This window comes from Hylobates moloch, unplaced genomic scaffold, assembly GCF_009828535.3.
Source record: "Hylobates moloch isolate HMO894 unplaced genomic scaffold, HMol_V3 SCAFFOLD_10, whole genome shotgun sequence".
In the NCBI taxonomy this organism is placed as follows: domain Eukaryota; kingdom Metazoa; phylum Chordata; class Mammalia; order Primates; family Hylobatidae; genus Hylobates; species Hylobates moloch.
The window spans coordinates 86,343,950-86,371,924 of record NW_026652285.1 but is presented as its reverse complement, the minus strand read 5'-3'; the positions used below and the strand labels follow the sequence as shown (position 1 = coordinate 86,371,924).

The 27,975-nt window shown below is 54.1% G+C and overlaps 1 protein-coding gene across 7 annotated transcripts in view; it reads right to left on the bottom strand.

Annotated features, from left to right (window-relative positions):
* COL27A1 (collagen type XXVII alpha 1 chain) overlaps positions 1-27,975 on the bottom strand; it is a 157,603-nt gene that overhangs the window by 39,689 nt on the left and 89,939 nt on the right. For 6 of the 7 annotated variants that reach the window (XM_032164950.2, XM_058445493.1, XM_058445497.1 and 3 more), the window contains 13 exons: positions 27,728-27,772; positions 22,989-23,042; positions 20,945-20,998; positions 20,656-20,709; positions 14,992-15,045; positions 8,869-8,922; positions 8,309-8,353; positions 8,167-8,211; positions 7,812-7,865; positions 6,647-6,700; positions 5,706-5,759; positions 4,106-4,159; positions 2,636-2,689 (listed from right to left, as the gene is read on the bottom strand). In XM_032164950.2, coding sequence (XP_032020841.1) covers positions 2,636-2,689; positions 4,106-4,159; positions 5,706-5,759; positions 6,647-6,700; positions 7,812-7,865; positions 8,167-8,211; positions 8,309-8,353; positions 8,869-8,922; positions 14,992-15,045; positions 20,656-20,709; positions 20,945-20,998; positions 22,989-23,042; positions 27,728-27,772 — 675 coding nt within the window. The remainder of the gene's footprint in view (positions 1-2,635; positions 2,690-4,105; positions 4,160-5,705; positions 5,760-6,646; positions 6,701-7,811; positions 7,866-8,166; positions 8,212-8,308; positions 8,354-8,868; positions 8,923-14,991; positions 15,046-20,655; positions 20,710-20,944; positions 20,999-22,988; positions 23,043-27,727; positions 27,773-27,975) is intronic. The other variant, XM_058445495.1, reaches the window with a different exon arrangement.

Genomic DNA, 27,975 nt, shown 5'->3' with positions numbered 1-27,975 from the left:
ACAGATAAAGGCAGGAGACTCTGAGCTGAGGTGTGGGCCAGTGTAGAGCAGATCTGGGCACAAAGTTGTGCCCGGATCCTTCCCACTGAGAGCCTCAGCTTCTAAGCACAGCCTGGCATGAAGACAGGGGGTGGCCTGGATAACTCTCCTGCAGACTCCTCTGGCTCTGGGATTCCATTTCTGGCTTGTTGTCCTGGCCACCTGTTCTCCTAACTCTCAGAGGCAGACAGCCTGTTCCAGGTGGCTGGTCGGGTTTTCAGCAAAGGGCCCTCACCTGGGATCTGCCTAAGACCACACTCCAGGGGCTAACTGGACCCCTGGGGTGGGCGTCCTTGTGAATCTCATGCAGAGCAGTCTCTGGGGGTTCCTAGAGATGCCTCAAATCCTCAGACATCTACCAGTGCTCAGAGGAGCCTTGCAAGTCACCTTCCTTAACCCTCTTCAGTTACAGATGGGACAACTGAAGTGCAGAGAGGTGGAGACTCCCTAATACCACCGAGTGAGTCAGTGCTGTGTGAACCTGGGGTTCTGGCTCCTTCTAATTCCAAGATTCTCTGCTCAGGGGACGATGCCTCCCTCATCCCTCGGGTTATGCTGCCTAAGTTCAAATTTTGCTACCGCTACTGAATAGTTGTGTGACCCTGGGCAAGTTTCCTCGTTTGTAAAATCAGGATCAAAGGATTACTGCAAGGATTGAAAGAGATAAACCATGTAAATAGCTTAGCAGCGTGTCTGGCATGTGAATGCTGGATAAAAGCTAACTATTATTGGTCACCACCACCATCGCCACTGTCAGCTGGACATCAGCAAAGAGATAACGGGTGTAAAAGCACTCTATAAACTATAAAGTGCTGTGCATATTCAAGACGCAGTTTTCACCATGAGGGGTGATTCCTGGACAAACACCTTAAGAAAATGGGTCTCTCCTGGGATTCATGTAAAGACCAGGGAAGATGCTGTGCATTTGAGCACAAGGACTCAGGTAGAACTGGCTTTGAAGGGAGGGAAAGAGGACGAAGCCAGGGCCAAAAAGCCATGCAAGGTGGAGGCAGAAGACTGCACGAGGCACCCAGGTTGGAAGACCCCCTCCTGCCCTCCTCAGTGGACATTCCAAGAAGAAAGGTGGCCGCCCAGAGTGGAGTGAGATGGCTACTGCTTTGTGCCCCAGTTTCCTCATCCGTCTAATGGGGACGGTAATGTATCAAGCTTGGGAGAGTTGCTGGGAAGATTAATTATTAAACGAGTTAATTCACATAAAGCCCTTTGGGTGGGTGGCACTGGGCACGTGGCAAGTGCCCAAAGCATTTTAGCCATGACCTTCATCAGCATCACCACCCAGTGTGGCAGGCACTGGCAAAGGGTGTGGAGCAGCTGTCAAATGCTCTGGGTCTTGGGACTCGGCTGTACCCTTGGATGCAGCAGGGTTGGGGGTGACAAGGCAGGCAGATGATAGACAGGGGGCGCTCTTGCTCTTGCAAGAAAACGTGAGGAGTCAGCAGGGGCTGGTCACCAAGGCACCCTGGGAGACTGTGGGGAGGGGGGTAATGAGGATGGGCAGAAGCCTGTGGATGGGGAAACTGAGGTTCAGAGAAGGGGTCTGCTTCTCTGAGGTCACCTGGAGAGTAGGTGGGTGAGAGGGGATACATGGCCCTCAGGACCCTGGGCTGGGGAGCTGACTTGCACAGGGTGACCAGCCAGCCTCGGGGAAAGCCCACCTGTGGGGTCAGAGTGGGGCCCAAGACGGAGGCCAGGGACTGGCCTGGCTGGAGATGGGTCTGGAGAGTCAGAGGACAGTGCCCACCTGCCCACCTGCAATTCAGGTGAGCTAAGGTGCCTCTTCAGAGTCCTGACATTTGTGGCTGACAGGAGGCTCTCAGGGAGCAGCAGGGTCGAGTTGGGCCAGCAGGCTTTGGCACCTGTGAGACGTGGGTTTGAATTTTGGATCCTCACTCACAGCCATAGGTCCTGAATATATCTATGCCTTCCTCTGAGCCTCAGCCTTTTCGCCTTTAGAATGGATGCATGGCACAGCAGAGCGAACAGAGGCTTTGGAGCCAAACGGGCCCAGATTTGGGTCCTGGATGGCCAGTTGCTAGCGGTGTGTCCTTGGGCAAGTTCCTTCACCGCTCTGAGTCTCAGTTTCCTCCTCTAAAGACAGAACTTCCGTTGTCCTATGGATCCAGCTGGTAAAGGGCTTAGCATTGTACCTGGTATGTGTGTGACTCGTCCTCCCTAAATTGTGGCTTATAAGTCATTGGTGGTAATCATTATTTTCCTGACCTTCTAGGATATTTGGAACATAACAGAGACCGAAGACCCTGGCTCTGGGCCTGGCGTAGTGCCAGTGCTCAGGAATCACCCTTAGCCTAGAGAAGCTGATATTTTAAGAAGGGTAGCAGGAAAGACTGGAAGGTGGTGATGGCCCTAGTCCCACCTGAGCAGGTAGTGCAGAGGGCAGGGTGGGAGGTGGCTGCTGGACACTGCTGACGCTTCCCCACCCTGCTGTCAGTGGGAGCTGGAGCTCTCATCTCAGATCCCTATGGGAACACAGTGTTTCTGGGAGGAGACTTAGGTCTTGGATGGGAAAGCAATGCCCTGCCAGGGTCCCCAGGCCCTGCCCTAAAAGGGCACTTACCTTCAGCCCATCAGGTCCCATGGGGCCACTGTCACCCTCGAGGCCTGGCTCTCCCTGGAAAAGGTGATTGAGAAAGAGGAGATGTTACTGGGGAGGAGGCCCCGGTGTGCTTTTCCTTTCTTCCCCCTCCCTGGGGCAGGACCCTGACCCATGGATCTCCAGGCAGTAGGACCCTGGGGGCCCTGGCACACAGTGGGTGCATGGTAGCCAGGGGCTGAGTTAGCAAATGAACAGGAAGGTTGAGGTGCCCACCCTCGGCTCTCCAGAAAGGGGAAGCAGACCCCCAAGCTACCGACAGCTCCCTCTGCAGGGTGATGTGGGTGAGGGCTACATGAGGTCACGAATTTAGAAGGTGCTTGTCATGGATTTGTCCTGAACATCATCTCTAGGCTGGTTGGCTGGGCTGCGGAGTGGCCTAGTAGTTAAAGACAGGCTTTGACATCAGCCAGATGTCAATGCTACGTCTTGGTTTCTCATTCACTGGCTGTTTGACCACAAGCAAACTACTTAGGTCTCATGGGCATCTGTTCTTTCATCTGAAAAATGGGGCTGACACCACCTTCTTCAAGGGTTGCTGTAAGGTACGGCGTAAGCGCCCCACACCTGGCAGCCATGTGAGATACTGTTACTGGAGCTGGAGTAAGCCTGCATGGAACTGCTTGGTGGCATCCCACTCCTCAGATGAGGAAAGGGAAGCCAGTCTTTTGACTTTTCTTCCCAGCAAGCTCGGGAATGACAGCAAGAACAGAGTCCCTGGCTGACCCTCAACCACGCTTGCCCTTCCAGCTCCAGAGATGCCCCTGGACAACAGTTCTTGAAATGGCCATCAATTTAAGTTTGGGTCTCTCTCTGCTTTTAGAATTCATCGCCGTTCAGAGTCTGAGCTGGAAAGGGCCTCAGGGGCCGTCAGGTGCAGGATGGCAACGATGTGCCAGTTGGGTGGTCTGTGCTCCTCTTGTACCCATGGCAGGTATCACTTATCAACCCGCTGGAATGCAAGCTCCAGAGACAGGTCTCTGTTACTCACTGCTGTGCTCCCTGTGCCTCGAGAAAAGTGCCCGACACACAGTGGGCACAGGATGCGTGCTCATCATTCTCTTTCCTGCCGAGACTCGACTGAACCTCAGCATCCTTCTTCTTCTTCTTCTTTTTTTTTTTTGAGATGGAGTCTTCTTCTATCTCCCAGGCTGGAGTGCAGTGGCATGATCTTGGCTCACCACAACCTCCAACTCCCGGGTTCAAGCGATTCTCCTGCCTCAGCCCCCCGAGTAGCTGGGACTACAGACCACAAAATGCCTTTCTCTACACTGTGGAAATGCTGGCCTACCAAGAGACACTGGGCGAGGCTGTAGACGTTCATAGTCTATTTCTGTAACTGAGGCTTAGGGAGATTGAGAAAAGCCGGTCTCTTCCCCCGCTGCACCCACACACCCTGGGGGCTTTCAGGAAGAATAAATTGCTTCAACTTACCCGTTGCCCAATGAGGCCCTGCTCCCCAGGGGTGCCCAGGGGTCCAAGGTCACCCTAGGAGAAGCGGAACAAAAGTCCATGAGGGTGGGTAGGGCCAGCCCCAGCTCTCGCCACCCCTTCCTGTTTCCACCAGCTCTGACTTTGGGGTGTGGGAGGAGGAGCTGGGGAAGGTCCTTCTTCCCAGGGACCACAGAGAAATCGTAAAACACCAACCAGAGCTCCTGTTCCAAGTAAGCCTTGTCCACGGACTTCTTCTCCCACACCAGGACAGGAGGACCATTAGCACCAACACCACCACAATCATCCTATTAATAACTAACTGTACTGTTCTGTACTGTTCTAAGGACTTTTGTTTTGTTTTGTTTTTTGAAAGAAGGTCTCATTCTGTCGCCCAGACTGGGATGCAGTGGGGTAATCACAGCTCACTGCAGCCTTGATCTCCCAGGCTCAGGCGATCCTCCCACCTCAGCCTCTCCAGTAGCTACGGCCACAGGCATGCGCCACCATGCCTGGCAGATTTTTAAATTTTTTGTAGAGATGGGGTCTCGCTACATTGCCCAGGCTGAGGACATCAGTTTTTATATTAACATATTTGACTTTCAAGACAGCTCTGCAAGGAAAGGTATTCTTTTAGAGGTGAAGCATCAGAGGCATTGGGGGAGTTCAGTAAGGAGTCCCAAGCTCTCGCGAGACTAGTCAGTGACAGATTCAGGATCCGAACCCGGGCAGTCTGGTTCCAGGAGCCTTGGATGCAGCAATGGCAACTATGTGACTTTATTCTTCCTTGAGAGACTTGAAGAGAAACCCAAACAATGAGGAAGCCCTAAATGAGCCGGAATAAATGTCACCTGCCCCCTGCATAAAGGCCCTAAAAGGGTCTTTCTCATTGGAGAATTTTCAAGCTATGCTCCCTGTTGGTGTCTAGGGGCACAGGAGGAGGGCAGAGCTCTGAGCCCCCAGCCCTGCTCCAGTGGAAACAATCCCACTTCTATCAGTTTTCTACGTGGGGTGGTTTTCTTCATTGGTGTTTGAGCAAAGGATTTTGGGACTAGGCCAAGCCTGACAGCCCCAGGGAGTTTGAATGATGGGGAGACTTAGGCATGGAAGGGGGTGACTGGACTCAAGTCTCACAGCCCCTCTGCGGGCTCCCCGGGCCCTGCCTCAACAATGTCCATGGGCTAGCCAGCATCGCTCATCAGCTCTGGGGCCTCCAAGGGGAACAGCATCTTCTTCCAACAGCAGAATGGGGAGGGGGCTCTCCTCAGGGTCCATGTATCAATGGGCACCTGTTTCTCAGCAGGTAATGAGGGGCACTGGCACCGAACTGCAGATGGTATCGCATGAGGCCAGGAGGTACAGCCACCCCAGCGTGGAGGCAGGGGCAGGTGCCCGAAAAAACATTGCCTGGCAGAGGGCACTGGTGGGGGCTCCACACTCCACTCTGGCCCTAACCAGGCCCCACTCCCCAGCCAGGAGGAGCACAGAGAACCCATTATCCCAGCCACAAGAAAGGCCCATTTCTCTTCCATGGAGAGGATGTGGCCGCCATCTGGGAGCTGGTTTCAACAAGTCATTTTTCTTTTCTTTCATCCCACCTCACCTTCATCCCGGCTTCCCCAGGAAGGCCCGGTTCTCCCACTGCACCCGGCGGCCCCTGAAAGAAAATGCCATTGGTCCCTCCTAGAGCAAGAGCTGCCCCCTGGTTGTAAGCAAGGGGGTAACTGAGGCTCTGAGAGGGCAAGAGACACGGCCAGGGTCACACAGCACAAGAGATGCAGAAGTGGGAGCAGCCTGTAGCTTCTTGGAGCCTGGAGCTGGAACTAGGGGGTTGGGGGTGGGCCCAGGCTGGCTGAGCTTCGGGACTACCCAGAGGCTTCTAGAGCCTTCTCCCGCCCCACAAGTGTGGTTTACCACACTAGGAGCCCTTCGGCAAGCAGAGGGAAGAAAATTTCATGATTCACAAAAAGACGGGGGAGGAAGCCATTGGATGCTGTGTTTAGGGCCAAGTGATTCTAACCCTTCTCTCTAAAGCTGAGCCAGCATGAGGCGGGTGGGAAGCAGCCCTGAGTTATCACCGTGGGCATGGCTGCAGCCCTTGCATAAACCCTGGGGCTTGGTTTTTCCCTCCGGATAAGGCAGGGGTGTCCGAGGATCCTTACAAGTTCCTTGCTGCATGACCCTTGGGGGCTGGATTGACAGTCAAACCTCTGCTGGGGCAAAGTCCCAGCAAGGTCAAGGTTGGGAAGCATCCATGCTTCCAGTGATGCCCAAAGAGGCAATGCCAACCCCCACAAGGGTCCTGGCACCTCTGCGTCCCACCCAATGCCCCTGGACTAGGAGCCCAGCTCCTCAACCTATGCCACCAGGATGGGTCTACCCTCTCTGCCAGGGTGTCCACCCTTCTCTGAACTACATGGTACATGACCATCTCCCTGGGCCAGGACAGGGAACGGCAGAAAGAGGCTCCTGGGGAGGAGGGAAGGGAAGGGCTGATACATCCCCAGCAGCATCATGGGACCAATAAGGGTCTCTCACACTCACCTTGGGTCCCATCTCTCCTGGAGGCCCAATTGGCCCCTGGGGTCCTTGAGGGCCCTGGAAGACAGACACACACAGACAGTTGGGAGAAGCCAGCCTGGGCCCTCTTTGGGATCTGGAGGGGTGAGTGAGGGAGCTGACCCCCAGAACCGGGGACTCTGAAGCACACCCCTAGTCTGCCCCAGCCACACCGAGGGTCCTGGTGTCTGCAGCCCCTCTTCACCACTGGTATCTGTCATACTCCCTCCAACACAGCAGCACACTCTCCTATCCACCCACCTAAAGCCCAGGGGGCCCTCCCTGATCAGAAACCTCCTAGCTCTTGAGTCTTGCTCATCTGTTGCCCCTGCCTGGAATGCTCTTCCACCTCAGATCCATGTCTGGAAACCCCCACCCCCAGCCAACCCACCGTTCAAAAGGGTGACTCCTTGGGCCTCAAGATGTGGGAATGCAGCAGCGGCCTTGAGGACGGGAGCCTCCTGTCCTCCCCTGCCCTGTGCAGGAGTCATCCTTCTACCCCCTGGAGATTCTGTCCTCTCCCTGCCACCTCTTGTAGCACCACTCTCCAGCTTCCTCATGGGGCTCCTGGACTGTCCCCCCACACCTGTCCTTCCAGGGACATCTTCTGGAAGGCAAGCTGATCGCCCTTTCTGCTTCAAGCCCTTCCATGGTTCCCTGTTGCCCTTGGGACAAAAAGCACAGCGTCCCCGTGGCCTTGGGTGACTGGCGCCTGCTGCCTCCTCCTGCCCTTTCTGAGGTCCCACTTTCCACTCCAGCCATGCTGGACTCTGCAGTTCCTGGTCAGCTTGTTCGTTTGCAGTTCCTGGTCAGCTTTTTCATTTACTCTTCTCTTCCCTCCCTCCCTCCTGCCTTTCACTGTGCCAAGCACTACCTATACATTTTCACATTTCATGTTCATAACAGAATGGCAAGGCAGAGACAATCACCCCCATTTTCCTGGCCAGCAAATAGGCCGGAAGCCAAGTGAGCTGAGCCTCAAACTCAGAGCTCTTGGCTTAGGGCTGGCCACAAACCCCAAGGCCTGGCCCACGGGGGGTCAGAGGCCAGGCATGGTCCCTTTCCAACCCTTCTCCTTATCTGACCACCTGGCCCACACCCCCAGGTGCCAGCAGCAAAGAGGCAGAAGAGGGAAGGGAAGGGCTCTTACCGGTTCTCCTGGGAGGCCCTTGGTGCCTGGGGGGCCTGAGGGACCTGGGATGCCCTGCAGAGACAAAGCAAAGGTGACCTTAGGCCCTCCATGGCCTTCTCTGCCCTGCCTTGACTTCAAGCAAGCCATCCTAGTGTATTTGGGTCCCCTCCTCCCACACCGGGTGACAGATGGGAAGGCTGAGACCTAGAGAAGTGGGGATGTGCTGGAGGGGCTTCAGTGCAGGGCGGGTGGCAACCAGAACCTTCGGGGTTTCCACAAAAGGACAGGAACTTGGTAAAAGTGGTTATTATCCACACCCCACCCCCTGACCAAAAGCCCCATGTAGAGAATTTCAAGAACTGGTGCTACTTACAGGAAAGCCTCGAGAGCCCAAGTGACCTCGCTCACCAACCACACCCTGGAAGCACATGTGGGGGTCATTACCGGCTCAGATCACAAAGCAGGGAGCAGGGAGGGGGCCTGCGGCTGGCCTGCTTGGCCTTGGCCTGACATACCTGCTGTCCAGGCTGGCCCGGTCTGCCCTGGGGTCCTGGGGGGCCCTGTGGGAAGCAGAGCACGTGAAGGTGGGAGAGGGTGCTTGGGAGGACCGTTCCCCAAAAAGGGACCCCTCCACATGGGAGATAAAAGGAACCCGTTTGAGGCCATGGAGTCTGCCCCCTCTCCATGGTGCAGATGGGAAAACTAAGGCCTGACAAGGGGAGTGGCTCGCCACTGTCACCAGCTGCTCCAAGTGGAGAACCAAGGACCCCTTCCTAGGGATGGGGCTGCCAGAAGCAGTCTCGGCTGTCAGGGGCCTGGTAGGGTTTGGGGTCCGGGGAAAGGGTCTGAGGACGTGTATGATCTCCCTCCTCCTTTCTTGCTTTCTCTTTATTGGGCTTGCGGTGAGGGGTCAGGAGGAGTGGAAGGGCTGAGCTCTCAGAAAGAGCCCTGCAGCCTCCACGGGGCTCCCTTTGTTGTCCCTAAGGGGCATCATTCTGAGGAGGTGTGAGCCTTGTTCATGATTCCTGACCCAGTGTCGGAGGAGTGAAGAAGGGCAGGCCCTAGGGGTCGGTACCTTCAGGCCCCTGGACCCTTGCTCCCCAGCTGGTCCGTCCGGTCCTCGGGGGCCCTGGAATAGGAAAAAGGGACTAGCACACCGGACAGCAGGGGTCTCCCTCGGGCCGAGAACCAGGAGGGCGGGGCTGCTCCGAGCCTGGGGCCTTCCCCTGTGCAAGCCCCGGCCCCCTCCTCCTCCCACTTCCCACACACTCCCCACTGAGGTGGTCACCCTCGTGCAGTGCCTTCAAGACAGCTCTGCAGAGGCCGCAGCATGAGTAGACTCAGCTAGAGGCTGACGCTTCCAGAAGGGAGCTGGGGCACTAACGGCCCTGTTCAGAGAGACCTTGGGGGTCACCCAGCCAATCCATTTCACAGACGTGGAGACTGAGGGCCGCAATTGAGTTACACGTGGCCATGTTCACACAGCCAACTCTTCAGACTCTGCTGTCATGTGCCCTTCCCAGAGCACACACGGGGCAGAAGCAGGTGTGTGGGCCACAGCCCTTCGGGGAAACTGACAGAGCAGGACCTGGGAAGAACCTGCATGTCCTTCCCAGATGTGTGGAGCAGCCCCATCTCTAGCCAGACGTACAACGAATGCAGCCCAGCTCACAGAGGAAGACCTGCCATGAGGCAGGGGCAGGAACAGGGCAGGATTGTGCACAAGGGGGTGAGTCAGGCTGCTGCTCCCTGGAGCCCTGTGTTCAGGCCTGATCCCTGACACAGGAGTCTTGGTCCTCGATTGCTGGGAGACCCCGGGGCAGGTAGAGTCCACCCCCTATCCCCACTGCACAGATGGAAATACTGAGGCCCAGCCAAGGGAAGTGACTTAGCTAAGGTCCCTAACACATTAGCCGCTCTCATCCCCCATGTGGGCTCCACGCACTGCCCCACATGTGTCCCCTCCAGGGGCGCTCCCACAGAGACGCAGATGAGCTGGGGTCTCCTGGAAAAGACCCGTGAAAAACAGAGCAGGCTGTGTTCTCTAGGGGGTCTCAAGCGGTCTATGTTGGGAGGACAGGAGTGTCCTGTGGAGGAGGCCAGCCCATCCTGGCCCGGGAGCCCAGGGGACCAGCCCGCAATACTTCCCCAGATAAAAGGAACTGGGGAAGTGTCTAGGTCGGGGAGGATGAGGAATGAGAAAACTAAATGAAGAAAAATCATTTAAAAATCAAACAAGGAAGGCTGGGCACAGTGGCTCACGCCTGTAATCCCAGCACTTTGGGAGGCTGAGGTGGGCAGATCATGAGGTCAGGAGTTCGAGACCAGCCTGACCAACATGGTGAAATCCTATCTCTACTAAAAATACAAAAATTAGCCGGGCGTGGTGGTGTGCGCCTGTAGTCCCAGCTACTCAGGAGGCTGAAGTAGGAGAATTGCTTGAACCCAGGAGGCGGAGCTTGCAGTGAGCTGAGCTCGTGCCATTGCACTCCAGCCGGGGTGACAGAGTGAGACTCCATCTCAAAAAAAGAAAAAAAAATTGAACAAGGAAATTTTCAATGAATAATTGGGCCAACAAAGTGAAAATTCCACTTCTCAGCTGCCTGGAGCTCCCTATGCTTCAATCCCACACTGCAGCCTTAAAGAGCACCCCACTGATCAAATAATCCTGGAACAGGGAGCCACCAGGCAAGGCCAGGACTCAGCCGGGAGATGCTGTTCTCAGCATCCCCAAGCCCAGGGCCTGGGGCCCATTGTGGCATCCAGCCCTAGGCACTGGGCTGCTCAGGAACTGTGTCTGGGGACGAGTGACTGCTCCTCACTGAGACTCAGTTTCTTTTTTCTGAAATGGGCACAAGAAATCTCTCCCACAAGACAGGAGGCGATGCTCACAGGCAGCTCAGTGCCTGGCACGCAGAAAGTGCTGAAGAATGGCTAGTTCCATCCCTGCCAGACTCTGCTGGGGAGGGGGCAAGCTCCCCAGAGGCAGGGACACAGGAGTGGCTTGGGGAATCTGGGCTCAGTCCCTTCCTCAGGCAGTTCACACTATGCTGTGCAAAACCAGTTGAGAGTTTTCACAGATTGAAGCTGCGGTTTGATGAACTCCTAAACAAGCCATCTCTAGTGGGCGTTACGGGGCTCAGGTGCCAGCCCTAGCCTGTTGCTGGTTTGCTGTGTGACCCAGAAAAGCCCCATCTCTTCTCCGGGCCTCAGTCTCAGGCTCACATGGACACTGTCACACCATGTCATTAGGCTTAACACCCGTGATTCATGGGCACAGGCCTGGCGGAGCTGGAGCTACATGGGGTGGGGCCGTGTCAGGTCATGGGAGCTGGGACAGGGGCTGAGCTGATGGCAGATAACTGAGCCCTCCTGAGGGATGATCTCTGGCTCTGGGCTCTATCTCTCGCTGAGACATACACCTCCCTGGAAAGGGATAGCTCTGGGAGGGGAGTGGAGGCTCAGAGGTGTTGAGGGCTTGGCCTGAATCCCATAGCACCTTGTTTATCCCAGGAATCAAAGGCTTTCTGGGAGAAAGGTTAAGTCATTAAATAATAATAGAGCAGTAGCAGCCACCGCAGAAGCAGTGAAAGCTGTTATCCTCCTTTTGCAAGGAAAGAAACAGGCTCAGGATGATGGTGAACTTGCCTATGGTCACACAGCTAGGAAGTGGAGGAGCCAGAATTTGAGACCAAGTCAGCTGGACCTCCATTTTTTTCACCACTACCTGTCACTGTTTTTCAGAAAGGGAGTGACCTCCCCATCACCGGGGGTATACAGGTCAGGGCCCAGAGGATCCTGCCAGGAAGGCTGCACACTGGGGCCTCGTGTTGGAGAAGACAATGTCTAAAACCCTTCTTATCTGAGAGAACTCACTATCCCAGCAGAGCACCAGACAGCCCAGGAGAAGCTGGCTTGGCTTAAGAGAGAGGAGGAGGCAGTAGTGGGGCCACCAGCCACCCTGTCTCCCCAGCTCCACAGGGCAGAGAGAGGGCGAGAGCAGCCGCACACTCCAACCCTTGCTCTGGGCTACTCAACAGTCCATCCTGCAGGTCCCCCAGTCCTGCCGCCTCCTTCCCTAAATGAACCCGGGCAGGCCCACCCCCGCCCCGCCTGCTGGAGGGAAGCCTGGGTTGCTATCAGAGCCACATGTCTGCTCTCTTGTATCTGCACCCCGAGGAAGATGTCTGCAGGCACGCTGGGGACTGCCCTCCAGCCAGGCCTGGGGTCAGGCTTGGTGGGGAGGAGCTCCTGCCTGGGACAGAAAATCTGGCCAACCACAGCTCTTGTGAAAAAGGGGCCGATGAACAAGCGGGAATGAGCACACACCATCACATGCTGCCGCCGCCCTGCAGCAGGTTCAAGGTGCTCAGGAAGTGACTGAGTCACCACAGCCAGCCCACCAGCTTCGTCTGTTGCTGACCCATTTTACGGAGGGAGAAGTGAAGGCTCAGGGAGGGGAAATCAGTGGCCCAAGGTCCAAGACCCAAGAGGAAGAGCCTGGATTCAGGCAAGGTCAGCTAAGCTCTAACACCCACAGGCAGGGGAAGAGTAGGCCCGAGGCACTGCAATCTTGGGGTCCTTACGACCCCCTCGGAAGGAGGAATTAAAGTCTCTCACCTGAGCAGGTGGGAGAAAGGCTCTGAGAGGTTAAGAACCCGGCCTGGGGTTCCACAGCTGGGAACCGGGGGTGCTGAGACTTGCCATAGGCCCATCTGACCCCAGAGTCCTCATTCTTTTCACTGGGGCTGGTGGGCCCAGGTTCTATCAGCATCCTCACCAAGAACAGAGCACGACAGCCTCTCTTGCCCCTGGCCATGAACTCTCAGTGCTCATTCTTCCTCAGGTGGGCTGTGGGGTGGGCAGCAGCGCCCGTCCTACACATAGGCAGGAAAGCAGGCAAGGCCTTGCAGACCTCCAGGCCCATTCCCCATGGCACATATGGGGAAACTGAGGCACAGAGCGCCACAAGGCCTTGCTAAGGGCACAGGGCAAACCAGGAGCTGATCAGGACTTGCCCAGAATCAAGCTCTTTCACAGGCACGGTGGGTGCCTTTGTAGGTTCCCCACCTTCAGTCACCTCCTCTAGGAGGTGGCGAAGGGCAGCCTGTTCGGCAGGAGACCCAGGGGGCCAATCTCATAGGTTGTGCGTTCCTGACAAACCCAGTGGGGAGAGGGGCTCGTGTTCCTGATGCTCCCCTCCCAGGCCAGGAGACTTTGACGTGGTTGGAAGCCTGCGTTTCCTTAAGCAGGAATACATTCTTCAAGCCACTGCTGGGAAGGGGTGGTGGAGATGGTTGAAGGGAGCCCAGTGAGTTGAAGGGGGCCTGAGCCTCATGCCTGAGGCAGGGCAGGGGGCCTGAGCCTCATGCCTGAGGCAGGGCAGGGGGCCTGGGCCCATGCAGCTCACCCTCCAGGGAATCCAGCTTCCTGGGGCAGGAGGGGAGGTACAGAGGATCTGGATGGAGCCTGGCAGCCCTTGGGCCAAGGCCCGTTTGAAGAGACCCAGAGGACATGGGCACCAGAGGGACCCTGCCGGGCCACAGGAATGCCTTTTAATCTTCCCTCTTCCAGGCCGGCTGCTCAGGCCATCTGGTTTGGGGGAAATTGTAAAACCACTTGAAATCCAGCCAACAGGAGAATAATAATCACAGATCCCCCATATGGAGCTTGGATATCAGGCCTGGGCTGCCGGCACCACCTGCACCATCTCACTTTCTCTTTACAATAAGGCTGCACAGCCCCACGCCTGCATACCTATTGGTGGCAGACCATCCGGTCAACCCTCCCTGTGTGATTGAAAATAAGGCTGAATTCAGTATGCAAATGAGCCAGATTCCCTGGGTTCAAATCCCAGCTCTGCCACTTTTTAGCTGTGCAACTTGAGGTAAGTGACTCAACCTCTCTGTGCCTCTCTGGGAGTGGAGTGGAGGCTCAGAGGTGTTCAGGGCTTGGGCTGAATCACATAGCACCTGGTTTATCCCAGGAATCAAAGGTTTTCTGGGAGAAAGGTTAAGTAATCCAATAATAAAATAATAATAAAATGGGAATGAGAATAGCACCTACATGACAGGGTAGTGTTGAGGATTAAATGAGTTAATGTGTGTGACAGACAGTGTGTGGCATAGAGTAAGTGCTGGTGATTACTCCCAGTGACCGTGCTCAGGGCAGCCCTGTTTAAAACCCCCTGCAGGCCGGGCACGGTGGCTCACGCTTGTAATCCCAGCACTTTGGGAGGCCGAGGCGGGCGGATCACGAGGTCAGGGGATCGAGACCACAGTGAAACCCCGTCTCTACTAAAAATAGAAAAAATTAGCCGGGCGTGGTGGCGGGCGCCTGTAGTCCCAGCTACTCGGAGAGGCTGAGGCAGGAGAATGGCGTGAACCCGGGAGGCGGAGCTTGCAGTGAGCCGAGATTGCGCCACTACACTCCAGCCTGGGTGACAGAGCAAGACTCCGTCTCAAAAAAAAAAAAAAACCCCCTGCAGCCTCCCAATGCCCTTGGAGTATAGCTGTGGGTTTTGAGGCCCTGCCTCGCTTGGTGCCTGCTAAGTCCTGGCCCCATCCCTCTCCCTCGTCCCTCTGTTGACCCTGAGGATCCCTAAGCATCCACCTCCTGTATCACCTTTAGGTTTTCCCCTGCCAGTCCCCTGCCAGGAAACTGGCATCAGCTCAAGCACTGCCCTCTCCTAAAGTCCTTCCTTAGTACCCTGCCCAGGTGGGGTCCTCCTCTGGGCTTCCAGGCTGCTAATACTTCCTCAGTCCATGTGCTGATGACCCTGTATTTTATCACCTGCGTCTGCCAAGTGGTTTGATTCATTTGTTGACTGGCTCACAAGGGCAGGCAGGGGTCATGTCTGTCCTGTTCACCACAATACCTGCAGAGCCTCCAACAGTGTCTGCCAGACAGTAGGTGCTAAATAGGTGCTGGTTGAATAAATGAATGAACAAAGAACTGGTACCAGAGAGCCCAACTGTGCCTAGTGGATAGCAAGGCTGAGAAATGAGTTGGAAAGAGGGGTGGGGTCCCACCCCTAGAGCCAGGTCCAGGGTGAGCCTGGAACCTTACCTCGTGCTATGAAAGTCACAGATCCCAGAGCTGGGCCGGGGGCAGAGACTGGGCAGTCTCTGGCAGATGGCCTTGTTCAAGTGTGCCCCCTCCCACCAGCATCAGCCCCCAGGAGCTGGGCTCGACTTACCCGACGTCCCTTTGCTCCCCTCATGCCTGGTGGGCCTCGAGATCCTGGAGGACCCTGGGAAGAGAAGAAATTTGGAGAGGCCCCTTTTTAGGAAGTGAGAGCAACACGGGGGACTGGGAGTGTGGGGCAAAGCTTGAAGGCCTGCAGCCCTCAGATGGGCATGTTCAGAAGCTGCCAGGGCCCCAGCAGCGTCCACATGGAAGGACTGGGCACCTGGCTCATTGGGGAAAGCAGCAGGCGAGCCACAGCCTCGAACACAGCCAATGCCCTGGGCTATAGGGGGATGGGCCTCAACCTTTCCTGGGAGTCTAGGGAGTGGGGAAAAGGCTCCCTGCATGACATTTTCTTCCCCCTTTCCTCAAAATCAACAATGAGAAGATACGATGCCATTCATTCATTCATTTACGTATTTATTGAGAGAGGATCTCGCTCTGTGGCCTGGGCTGGAGTGCAGTGCAGCCTTGAGCTCCGGGGCTCAAGTGATCCCCCCGCCTCAGCCTCCTGAGTAGCTAGGATTGCAGGCATGCACCATCATGCCCAGCTAATTTTCTTATTTTTATGGAGACAGGGTCTCACTATGTTGCCCAGCCTGAGCTCAAACTCCTAGGCTCAAGTGATCCTCCTGCCTCAGCCTCCCAAATTGCTGGGATTACAGGTGTGAGCCACTGCATCCAGACCACAATGACATGTATGACAAAAGGTCTCCTCAAATCCTCATCTCCCTTTCTCTCCCCCACCAGAAAGGAGAATCTGGTGACCCAAGTTCTGTCCCTCACCTCCACCCTGACACCCAATATTTTCCTGAATATTTTCTCTCAGGGAAAAGAGGAGGAGGAGGAAGAACTGAGAACACAGGCCTGGGGTGAGCTTGGGAGGCAGAGGGGGCAGCGTGGGAGAGGATCAAGAAGGAGAGAAGGAGTGGGGAGGCAGAGGCAGAGAAGTGGGTGGGGTGGCATGAGAAGGGAGCAAGGCCCAGCCCTGGGCAAATGGGCAGCCATCTTGGTTTTGATGAACAGATGACAAGAGGAGCAAGAGAGACAGGGTGAGAGGGCCAGTTTAGTTCTTGGAATTCTCAGCACCTGGCCTGGCACAGGTGCAGGACAGACACTCAGGAATCTGTTGAATGAACAAGGAGCACATGAACTGAAGAGGGCAGGGGGTGGGAAGGGAGGGAATGCAGGAGAAGATGGGAAGCAGGCCACCCCTCTGCCTAATGTCTCCCCCGCCCCCACCCACTCTCAAGGCCCAGCTTGAGAGACCTCAAGCAGCAACTTCATCCACCGGCCAGCCAGGACCCTCTGCCAACTCCAGGAGCCTCCCAGCTCCTGCAGCAATTCTCAGACTGGGCGTGCTCCTTTTGCAAGGCAGAGCCAGTCTCATCCCTCCTCTGAATACCAGGGAGAGGCCCAGCCCCATTTGGTGCCTCAGAACGAACTCTTGACTTTCCCATTTCCCTCTCCCCATGGCTTCGAGGGGTGTTAACCCAGCTGCTATCACCCGGCAGACCCTCCGACAGCAGCTGTGGAGGGGCTGATGTGAGGGGCTGGGTCCCAGGCTGACCCTTCGTCAGCAGAGCAAGCAGGGTGTGGACCCGGGCTTGGCCCCATAAAGGCCCCATAAAAGGCAGTTCTGACTCCCGGATGGTGGAGAACACAGACTGGGTGAGAATGGGCCATTTTATAGAGTGATCTCAGAGCTCAGAAGGCATGCAATGCACCACTGGGAAATTTCGGGAGCCAAGTCTCTACATCAAGGCATAGAGAGCTGAAAAGAGCAGGCTGTAGCACTGGAGAACCTGGGCTCACATGCCAGTTCGGCCACTTACTAATTGTGCCATCTTAGGCATGTTACTTCAACTCACTGGGCCTCAGTTTTGTCATCTATAAAATGGGGATAGAAGAGTCCTTACCTCCTAGAGTTTCTAGAAGGTGAAGCGACAAAGTCCTCAGGAAAAGGCAGCTGTCTGCTCTCGCAAGGCAGGAGGAGGTCAGAATTGAATGCTAGACCCAACTCTGGTCACTGGGTGACCCTAGGCAGGTCCCAGGGCCTCACTCCCACCCCCAATAATGGGGATAATAATCTTTTTTTTTTTTTTTTTGAGATGGAGTCTTGCTCTGTCGCCCAGGCTGGAGTGCAGTGGCGCAATCTCGACTCACTGCAAGCTCCACCTCCCGGGTTCACACCATTCTCCTGCCTCAGCCTCCTGAGTAGCTGGGACTACAGGTGCCCGCCGCCATGCCCGGCTAATTTTTTCTGTTTTTTAGTAGAGACGGGGTTTCACCGTGTCAGCCAGAATGGTCTTGATCTCCTGACCTCGTGATCCACCAGCCTCGGCCTCCCAAAATGCTGGGATTACAGGCGTGAGCCATCACACCTGGCCTGGGGATAATAATCTTGACGGATCTCAATGTGCTATCGGACAACATGGAGGTGAAAGTGATTGATAAAGTGGGAAAATGCCAATCAGATGTGAACAATATCACCAGAAATGTCACTTTTAATGGTAGTAGTCTTACTTATAATAGTGGCAATTATCATCTCTAACAAATAGTTATCACCATTCATTAAGCACACATTTATGCAGGAGGGTTGTGAGACACCACATCATGCACTGCACCATTTCTCATGACAATCTCATACTGCAGGTGGCATCATGCTGACTTACAGATGGGGAAACTGAGGGTCAGAGAAGCTATGAATGTTGCCAACAATCCCGCAGCTGGCAAGTCAGGGAGCCAGAATTTCACCCCCATGTATCTGATTCTGAAGGTGGTTTTCTGGGCCTCTGTGCTAGCCGGCTTCCCCAGTGTTGCTGGCCAGGAGGAACCCCAAGAGATCCAAGGGACCAGCCCCGTACCGTAGCAGTGGGGGACCATGGCAATCTTGGGATCAGAAACAGCACCAAGTGACCGTCTGATTTCACCAAGCCTGAGCCAACCCACTGAACAGGGGGAAGCACTGAGGAGATGGGGCGGGGTGGGGAGGCTAGTGGAGCCAGGGAGGCAAGGGATTCAGAGGAGGCCTGCACCTTCTTCTCTGCATTGGCCTGAATATCCCCACTCTTTCCCCATCTCCCACTGGCCTTCCATTGTGTCCCAGTGACTCCTTTCCTGGATTTCCTCCTCCCACTAGACAGATGCTGAGACTGAGGCCCAGGACGGCTGAGGTGCAGGGGTGCCAGGGGTAGAACTCGATGATGTATCCCCAGCATCCTTGTACTCAGGCTTTGGCCCTACTCTGGGCACCCCCCATGCTGAGGGCTCCAATCACTCCATCTCTGACCACTGGGAGGGAGGCCGGGCCCTTGCATTCCAAGCTGGGTGCCTCGGCCAGCCGTGCTAGCCCCCCGACCAGAATGCTGGTTCCCTGACCCCCTGCTTCTACCCCAACAGTCCCACTTCCACACTGCAGCTCCTCCAGCCCTGGGCCAGATGTGACTTTTCCTCCTTCTCATGAACAGGGCAAAAATATGTCACTGGGAGCCCAGAATGCTGGCTTCTATTTCCAATTGTGCTCCTCAAGGACGTTCCAACTTGTCCAAAGAATCATGAGGATGGACAGAGTCCCCCGGTGCTGATGCCTTCTCCTCTGGGTGACGGTCACCTATATCCAGGCCTCTCACCCTTGGACTAGTCCACCCCTCTCCCTCCTCAGCCCCTGGTGTGGCCTGGCACAGAGTAGGTGCTCGATAAAAGTCTGTTAATGACAGAGAGAATGTTTATACTTGACAACCCCACTAGACAGTGAGAGTCTTAAGAGCTGGATCTCTTTCTTACCATTTTTGTACCTCCAGGGAGCAGCTTATGCTAGCACACAGTAGGTGCATGAAAAAGTGTAGAAGCTGAGTTGGCCTTGCTTCCCTAATCACAGTAGAGAACAGGTTTATGCGAGCTTCCCTTGGGTTCAAACCATGAAAGGCTTCGGGGCCCTTCCTCATCAGACCCCAGGGAACTCCTCGGTCTGAACTTTGGAGACACCTGGGCAACCTGAGCTCATCGCCCCTCAGCCTTGCCTCCAGATCTGTGCCTGGGCTGGTCCCTCTACCCCCACACCCTCCCCACCTTCCCCAAGCCCACCTCGGACTGGGCTCCCAGCCCTGAGACCTGGCTTTGGCTGAAGCGAGTGCCCTCTCCCAGTTTCCATCTTCCATTGGCAGAAACTGAGGGATCTGAAGCAAGTTCTACCTGCTTCAAATGAGAGCAAGCCCACCCCCACCCCCTGCACATCACCCCTGGGGAGGAGAAGGGGCTCCTGAACTTGAGTGCTCCTGGCCACACCCTTCCCCCAGCTCTCCCAGCCTTTCCCACCACTCTGCCTTGAGAGCCTCAGGAATATCCCTGCTTCCTCAGTCATCATGAGAAGCCCAGGCCCCTGAGGACCTTCAGCCCTCTTTGTCCAGCATTTCCCATCTTCATGCCTGCTTCTTGCAGAACAGACATCACTTACTGGGTTCTATCTACCCTGCCCCCCATACCAGACTACACGCTCCAAAGGAAGGGGCCACTTTCTGCCTTTCTTGCTGCCACATCCCCAGCTCCTGGAACTGCCGAAACCCCATCTCTACTAAAAACACAAAAATTAGCTGGGTGTGGTGGCACACGCTTGTGATCCCAGCTACTAGGGAGGCTGAGACATGAGAATCTCTTGAACTCGGGAGGTGGAGGTTGCAGTGAGTGGAGACTGGGCCCCTTCACCCAGCTCCTGAAACTGCACACAAGCACTTATCATGCAGTAACTACGGAGTGAATGAGTGAATGGACAAAAGCAATAATGCTGCTAATAACCAAAATGCTCCCAGGGAACAAACACTGTTCTGTAATGAACATTAGCCCCACACTTCCATTTAACCCACACGATCACACTATCATGACCATGATTCTTTTTTCTGTTTTTCAAATGAGCAAAATTCAGGCTCAGAGAAGTTAAATGATCTGCCCCAGGAATACAGTCAGATCTGCCCCAGGATTACAGTCAGAGAGTGGTGTAGCTGGGATTCTACCCAGGTCTGTCTGATTCTGAGGCTTGAACTCCTAACCTTATTCTTTTTCTCCTCTTCTCTTCTGTTCTGTTCTTCCTTCCTTCCTTCGTTCTTTCCTTCCTTTCTTTTCTTTTCCTTTCCTTCCTTCCTCCCCTCCCACCCTCCCTCCCTCCTTTCTTTTTTCTCTTCTTTCTTTCTTTCTTTTTCTTCCTCCCCTCCCTCTCTTTCTTCCTCCCCTCCCTCCTTCTTTCTTCCTCCCCCCTCCCTTTCTTTCTTTCTTTCTTTCTTTCTTTCTTTCTTTCTTTCTTTCTTCCTCTCTCTTTCTTTTTCTCTGTCTCTTTCTTTTTCTTTCTTTTTTTTGAGACAGGGTCTAGCTCTATCACCCAGGCGGAGTGCAGTGGCACGATCTTGGCTCACTGCAACCTCTGCCTCCTGGGTTCAAGTGATTCTCATGCCTCAGCCTACTGAGTAGCTGGGATTACAGGCGCATGTCACCACGCCCAGCAAATTTTTGTATTTTTAGTAGAGACAAGGTTTCGGTATGTTCGTCAGGCCGGTCTTGAACTCTGGCCTCAAGTGATCAGCCTCCCGAAGTGCTGAGATTACAGGTGTGAGCCACCACACCCAGCCACCTAACCCTTATCTGACAGTGGTTTGAGCTTAGGGATCACGAGGGCTTTGCTTACCTGGGGTCCAGGCTCTCCAGGGGTCCCCATACCACCTGGCATTCCAGGATGACCCTGCCAAGAGAGAGAAGACAAAGGAGGAATCAGCTATGGAAGGTGCCCCTTCCTCCTTCAGTCCCACCTTGGTCGGCTCAGCCCCGGTGCAAAGCCAGGAGGACAGCTAGGACCCCTGCACAAAGAGGGAGCTGGTCATTCTGAATGTCTGGGGTAAGCGGTTCATGGAGGAGAGCAGAGCTGTCACTCAAGGCTGCAACAGGAGAGGGCAAGAGGATGCAGACTTACTCCTTACCATCGACCCCTTGGGTCCAGGCACGCCTGGGGGTCCCATCATGCCACGATCACCCTGTGATGGAGACAGCAATGCAGGCAGGTCACGGCTATGGCTGTGGGGTGGCTCTGTGGGAGGCAGGTGCAGAGGGCCATCCAGAGGCTCAAAGAGAGGTAGGGGCTTGCTCAAGGTCTCTAGAGGGTCCCTGCCTAGTTCATGGACACATCACCCAGGTGGGGATCTGGGATTTCACTCAGAGGAAGCCAAGACCTCTGGAAGCCCTGGAAGGCCTCAGCATCCCCTGTAGTGGGCCATGCAGTGAATTTCCCTCCAAGGATGGTCCTGATTAAGGAAGCGCTAATTACACTGTCCCCTTTGATCCTGGCCCACATCATGTTGGTCCTTATTAGGCCTGGCATCCCCTGGGCTAGGCTTGCTGAGGCAGAAACAGCAAGAGAAGGCATGTCTTTCACTCTCCTCACTCCCTGTCCAAACCTAGATGAGATGCTAGAGAATCAGAGACATAACTCATTCCCTCTCGACCAATCCAGACACACTGGGCAGAGTTGGCAGTTTAGCAGACAGCTCCAGCCAGAAGGTAGGTGCTCTGGGTTCGAATCTTGGCTCTATTTTTATGAGGCTCTGTTTCTTGTATCCACCCAGCTGGCAAATATTTATTGAGCACCTACTATGTGTCCGACAGTATCTGTGAGACTCTGAATATACAATGGTGAGCAGGCCTGCTCCCATGGAGCAAGGCACTCAGAGGGTTGTAGGAGACACAGTGCAGTGAGGGTGGGGGTCATGGTGCTAAGGTGTTATCACTGGAGGACTTGACCCACTTGGGGGCAGAGCTGGTCAGGGAAAGCTTCCCTTGGGAAGTCCCTCTTGACCCAAGAGCTGAAGGATAATGAAGAGCATCTGGGCAAAAAGGGTGGAGGCAGATGGCAATGGGAAGAATGCATTTGGCCAAGGCAATGGCACAGTCATGGTTTGTAGGTGAGAAGGGACATGGGACATTTGAGCAACAGCAGAAGGCCAGAGTTGGCTTTGATGTTGTGCTATCATTATGTAAGATGCTACCACTGGAAGAAACAGGGTGAAGGGTACTATTTTTTGCAACTTCTTGTGAATCTGTCATTATTTCAAAATAAAAAGTTAAATTTAAAATTTCAAGATAAAAAGTTGAATTTAAAAGAAGGAGGAGTATCGCTTCTTGGCCTTTTGGCTAAGATCAAGTGTAAAAGAAGGAGGAGTAGAAGGGGAAGGACGAGGAGGGGGAAGTGAGGGAGGAGGAGGGGGAAGCGAGGGAGGAGAAGGAGAGGAAGGCAGAGCCCCGAGGGTCTGGGCCACATAGAGTGATAGAGTGTGGCACAAGAGGAGCTTGGAGAGTTAGGCAGGGCCAGAGTTGGGGGGGATACTTCCTCCCTCTGGACCTCAGTTCCTTCATCTATTCAACGGGAATAATGTTGGTTCTCCCAGAGAGCCTGCTCTGGGGATCGGATAAACCCACACAAAGGAAGGCAAGTGCCTCCAAGGCCCTTGGTGGGAGCTGGGAGCCAACATGAGGCAGAGTGTCTTAGTGAGCCAAGTGTAGCTAACCTTTGGCAATGAACTGGTTCAAATCTCAGCACTGCCGCTTATTATCTGGGTGACCTTGAGTAAGTCACCTCCCCTATTTAAGCCTCTGTTATCTCATCTAAAACAGAGGCTTAGCAAGGCAACCTCATCTTTCCTCTTTGTAAAGATGAATCTTTTCCTCCCTGCTCTCGCTGACCCCTGTGCAGGGCCAGTAGGCAGCTGTGAGGAGCCCAGGTCACATGCATCTGCTGGTTGTCACACAAAAGTCTAACTGTGCTTGAGGCTGATGACAGTAGGGCAGGGACGGAACCCCAAGGGATGCCAGGAAAGGGAACAATGGCTCTTGGCAGACTCAGAATGCCAGGTCAGGAGAGAGGCTAGGGGAGGGTGGTCTGAAATCCCCAGGTCAAAGGGCCTCTTCACCTTTTCACAATTTCAAAACACAGGCTCTAATTGCTTATCTTTTCCCCTCAACACCACTTACCTTTTCTCCCACGATTCCTGGCTCCCCGACCAGACCAATGAATCCCATAAATCCCTATGAGACACATTCACGAAAGCAAGAGAAACAACGTGAATCCGGGGACCCAGCCCTCCTGCTCCTTCCCCGGAAGCTCATCGCCCAGGTGTCTCCCGCCCGTGCCTGGTCACCCAGCCAGCAGGAGGCTGTGCCGGGGAGAGCGCTGCCTCTCTCTGGGCACCATTCTGACCTCCCTCACTCCACCAGATGGTTCTGATTTTGAAGCCAAGCAGCGGGGCCGCTGCCAACATCCCTGGGAGCGCCACACATTCTTCCCGCGCCAGAAGCAGGCTGGGAGGCTGCCACGTTTGGAGAGCTGGGGTTGGGCGGGGGGTGGCCCTTAAGCTGAGCTGGGAAGAGGCCATCTGTGCCCATCTTTTGGGGCTCTGGGGCTGTTTCAAAGAGTGAAACAAACCCGCTGGCTGAGATAGAAATACCGTAACAGCCTCCGCCAAGAGAACTGATTGGAATCGGGGAGCGGAGGCCTCTTTACTGTCTTCTAAAAGGCCTCCTTGCCTTTTTCTGAAAGGGTGCACACACAGACACACGCTGCAGCTCCTGCTGCTCTGCTGAACTCTGCTGGGTGACAACTTGCCTCTGGGTTCCAGGGGGTTCTTCTAGGTGGCCCCAGTCCTTGCCATCTCCCTGAGCAGGCAAACACGCACACGCGCAGCGAGGGTGGACAGCCTAGAGGGGTCACCTAGGAAGGCCCATCAATTTCTTATTCAGGCCCCACCTTCTTCCCTGCTAAGGAAAATGCAAACTGAGTGGGGAGGAGGGCCTTGTGTGGTTCAGGAGTGCAGAAGTGCCTTCGGAAGAACCCAGATTTGCAGCCAAGAGGTTCTGGGTGAATTAGGAAAGACGGAGGGATGAGTGGATTTGTTCCATAAAATCTGCTCCCTGTCCCCCAAACCCTGGCCAGAGTAAAATGAGACCTTGGGCCAGGAATAGGCCAGAGGTTGTGTACTCAGGCAATAAAGCCGGCCCAGCTGTAAGTCAGCTACCATGAGAGGGTTACCTCTGAGATCCACACTTTCTTATCTAAAGACAGTTTTAAAGTGGTCACTTCAGCGAGGGCCACACGTGTCTTGCTGCTGCAGCCTGAGATGTCAGCTCTGGTTGTGTAGCTCCAAAGACCACGCACCTTCCCCTCCAGCCCAAGGCCCCCAAAGCATGTGGCTGTGAACAGGGCCCAGATCTCTCGTACATCCCAGCACCACGCTGGCACTACGCATGGTGGGTCCTGCGCCTGCCCCTGGTTCCCTGGGCTCAGAGACCTTTCTGAAGTATAAGGTAAGAGGGATGAAGCACTAGGTATAAGGTCACAGCTAACATGTCACAGAAAATAACCAAATATTTGATTTTTGCAACAACTTATTTTTAAAAATTAATTAGAGCATTTTCTAAGTGATAGCAATATCATAACAACAGCTTCAACGTATTGAGCACTTCCTGTGTGCCAAGCCCTGTACCTGGCACTTTATCTATGTCACTGTCATTCAGTCTTCAGGTGTGTGGGTTCTGGGCAAATCAGTCTCTCAGAGCCTCCTCTGCAGAATGGGAGACAATAAAGGTACCTCCCTACTTCCTGGCACTGTTCTGAATGTGGGAGATGGTGCACGATGCATAGAGGTACTTCATACATGTTCGCTCTTTCCCATCCTCTCTTAATTTATTTTACAAGGGCACAGGGGTAAGACAGAGGCCTGGGCTTCCCACAAGGGAGCAGTCAGACATTTCGAGGATGCCGAATGAAGGGAATAAAAACTGCTCTGTTAAAAGGCCCCTGCCCGACTGGCCCAGAGAAACAGAAATTTCATAGCTACTTTAAATTTATGAGATGTTGGGTCCTGGAAGGCAAGCGGGTCATAAACCTCAAACAAGAAGCCAAACAGGATCCTAATGAATAAGAGCCATACAGCAAGTGCCCCATCCCCCGACCTGCACCCCTGGGACCCACCCCTGGGGTACTGTCCCAGAACATCCTGGCAGGCCTGCTCTTGAGGCTGGTCCAGAAAGGTCAGGCCCAGAAGTCCAGGCATGTCGACGGAGAAGCAGCTCTGAAAGCTGCGGGCATGGCTGGCTCCTCTAGGGCTGGCAAGTGGGCATGGGAGGAGGCAGCATTGTTACCCACAGCGGACACTGCACAGGCAGGATCCGAGTTCCCAGTTTTGGGGAGGAGGCTAGCCTGGTCCTCACTTTGCCTACAGATAAAGGGCCATAGTCTGCTGTGGGAGGTTTTCTTCCTCCTCTCATATGCTAGGCATTAGGGATGCTACTGAGAATGAAAGGGCTATATATGCTGAGCTGGACTAGACAGCTCAGTGTGACATGTTTACATGTGTGGCTGCCCCTGGACGGAGTGTCTTGAAGGCAAGACCCATGCCCTGTTCCCAGCAGCTCGGCCAGGGCCTGGCAAGCAGTCTGTGCTCTGTTAGAGATATGCCAGGGCTCAGGAGGTTGGAGAGTTTTCAGTCCTCGAGGCAGGCACTGGGAACCCAGCAGACCTCAGTGTCAATCTTGCCTCTGACAGTGATGTTACTGCCTGTGAGATCTCGGACATGTTACTTCACTTGCAGAGCTTCAGTTTCCTCATTTGCAAAATGAGGATAGTAATACCTACTGCCATAGACGATTGTGTAGATAGCATTTGGCACAGAGTCTGGAACCTAACAGGTGACTAAGAAATGTCACTGTTATTGGGTTGTTGCAAAAGTAATCGCAGTTTTTGCCATTATAATGGTAAAAACTGTGATTACTTTTGCACCGACCCAATACTATGATTACAAGGAGGTCCTGTGGTGTGAGCTTCAGAACTTTCCCAGGGATCCTCTGATTCTGCAGTGAACAGAAAATGCCTCCCCTTTCACTGTGACCACATGGGGTGGAGGCCAAGGGAACGGCTGGCATGGTACCTCCATGTGCCTTATAGCAGCCACAGGGTTCCAGCTCTCCCTCCGTCCTGCTACTGTCCAAGCTGCCTGGGCAGCAAGCTGGGTGTTCTGCTGACCAAATGAGCCTGGGCTGCTCCAGGCAAGGTTCCCACCCCTCCTGGGCCTAGTTCTGCCACTATCCCACTTGGTGATCTTGGTCAAACCTGCTTCTCCTCCATAAATCCCAGATTGCCAACATGGACTACAATCTGTGGGTTCTAAACCTGGGGTCTCTGTCAGGCTCTATGAATGGAATTCAAAGGGTATGTCTACTTGAATGGAAAAAAATTAAAACTCTCTTATTTTCATGAACCTCTAATTGAAATTTAGCATTTGCCTCAAATATGAGTGTAGGCAACAAACCACAGTAGTATTACCAGGACCTGGGACTGTCCCAGAAAGTGACATGTCACATTACAATCATTGCTGCAGAGATCTCAAAATACATCACTAAGGCTTGGCATTACTTCAAAATTGAGGCCGCTGTTACACCTGCTACTAGAACTCATTATTTAATGCATTGCCAAAGAAGCATATATATGAATATATTATAACATATTTTCATAATTGCATTTCTGTATAATAAGTTTCCTTTGTTTTTAATTTTATGCATTTATAAACTCTATTCTGAGGAGGGGATCCCTGGGCTTTTCCAGCCTGGCAAAGAAATCCAAGGAACAAAATACGGTTAGGGCTCTTAGATACAGTGATTTCCAAGGATGTTTGTGTTCTGACTTCCAAGACCCTGCATATCTATTTCCCCAGGGCCCTACCATTAGCATAACTATGAAACTGGATTTGCTGAGCAAATTGCCTTTTTTTTTTTTTCCAATCAGGAAATATATCCAGGCCACGGCAACCTTTCCAAACTCCCGGGCTTCCCACAGAATGCGCTCGAATGACACTGGGAAGATTTCAAAAATCCAGGCCTCCCCCTGCTTTAATTCCTTTCTTCCCCCAACAGATGTTGCAGGCCTGGTGAGGAAGCCCATCGTGTGTGACTCTCACGCCACTGACTGGGTTTCGTGGTGCAGCCAAATTCCTCTACGGCCATCCCCAGCATCAGTCCTTCCAGCTTGAGAAAGCCCCTTCCAGGAATGAGCTCCATATTTAAAGGAGTGGAGGAGATGAACACCTCTCCACCTTCGAGCCCAGAGGTTAAGCTTTCAGGAGGCCCCAACGCTGGGCAGGAAGGACTGAAGCTGTCCGTCTGCCCATCACTCAGAGCTGTTTCTCTGGACTTTAATTGAAGGTCACAATTCTCAAACCTCCATTTTAATGACTAGTTGCAACCTCTTCTCTTCTTCAGACCTTGACCCAGCTTCTCAACCAGCCAGAGCCACTGGTTTGGATTTCACCTTCTATGTAATTTAGGGATGCCTAGACCAAGGGCCCTTGGCAAGTGGTAACACTTCTCTGGCCTTTGGCTTCCGGATCTATAAGCTGATGGGAACACGAGCAACGACTGCCAAGGGCTCCTCCAGTTTTAATGTCCTGGGGGAGCAGTCACATAACCTCTTTGGGCAAATGCACCAAAAACCTGTGTGTAGAGTCAGGCTGTGGGGAAAAGCTGTCGTGACTATGATCCACAGCTTTCTCATTTACAGACTTCCCCACTCTGAGGGTCACCGTCCACATCCATGAAAGGGGTAGAGGACTGAACCTACCTCTGGAGTTGTTCTGAGAATTACACGAGGTGGGCAAAGGGCTTGGCACAGAGTAAGGGCCCAATAAATGGAGCCACTCATTCAGAGACCGCTGCTAACTAACCTGCTCTCCCACAGGCCCCGGCCGACCAGGATCCCCTGGTTCCCCCTGCAAAGAGACAAAGAGGAGGATGGATTGGGATGGGAGGTGAAAGTCTAGACCTCCTGGGGAAGTCCCAGGCCTGCTGGCCTTAGTTGCCATTAGTGGGGATGAACCAGGGATCTTATCTCCAGTGTGTGGCCTTGGAGACCCCCAGCAAATGGGCAGAGTCAAAGGGGTACTTGGACAGAACCTCAGGCAGACATGACTCT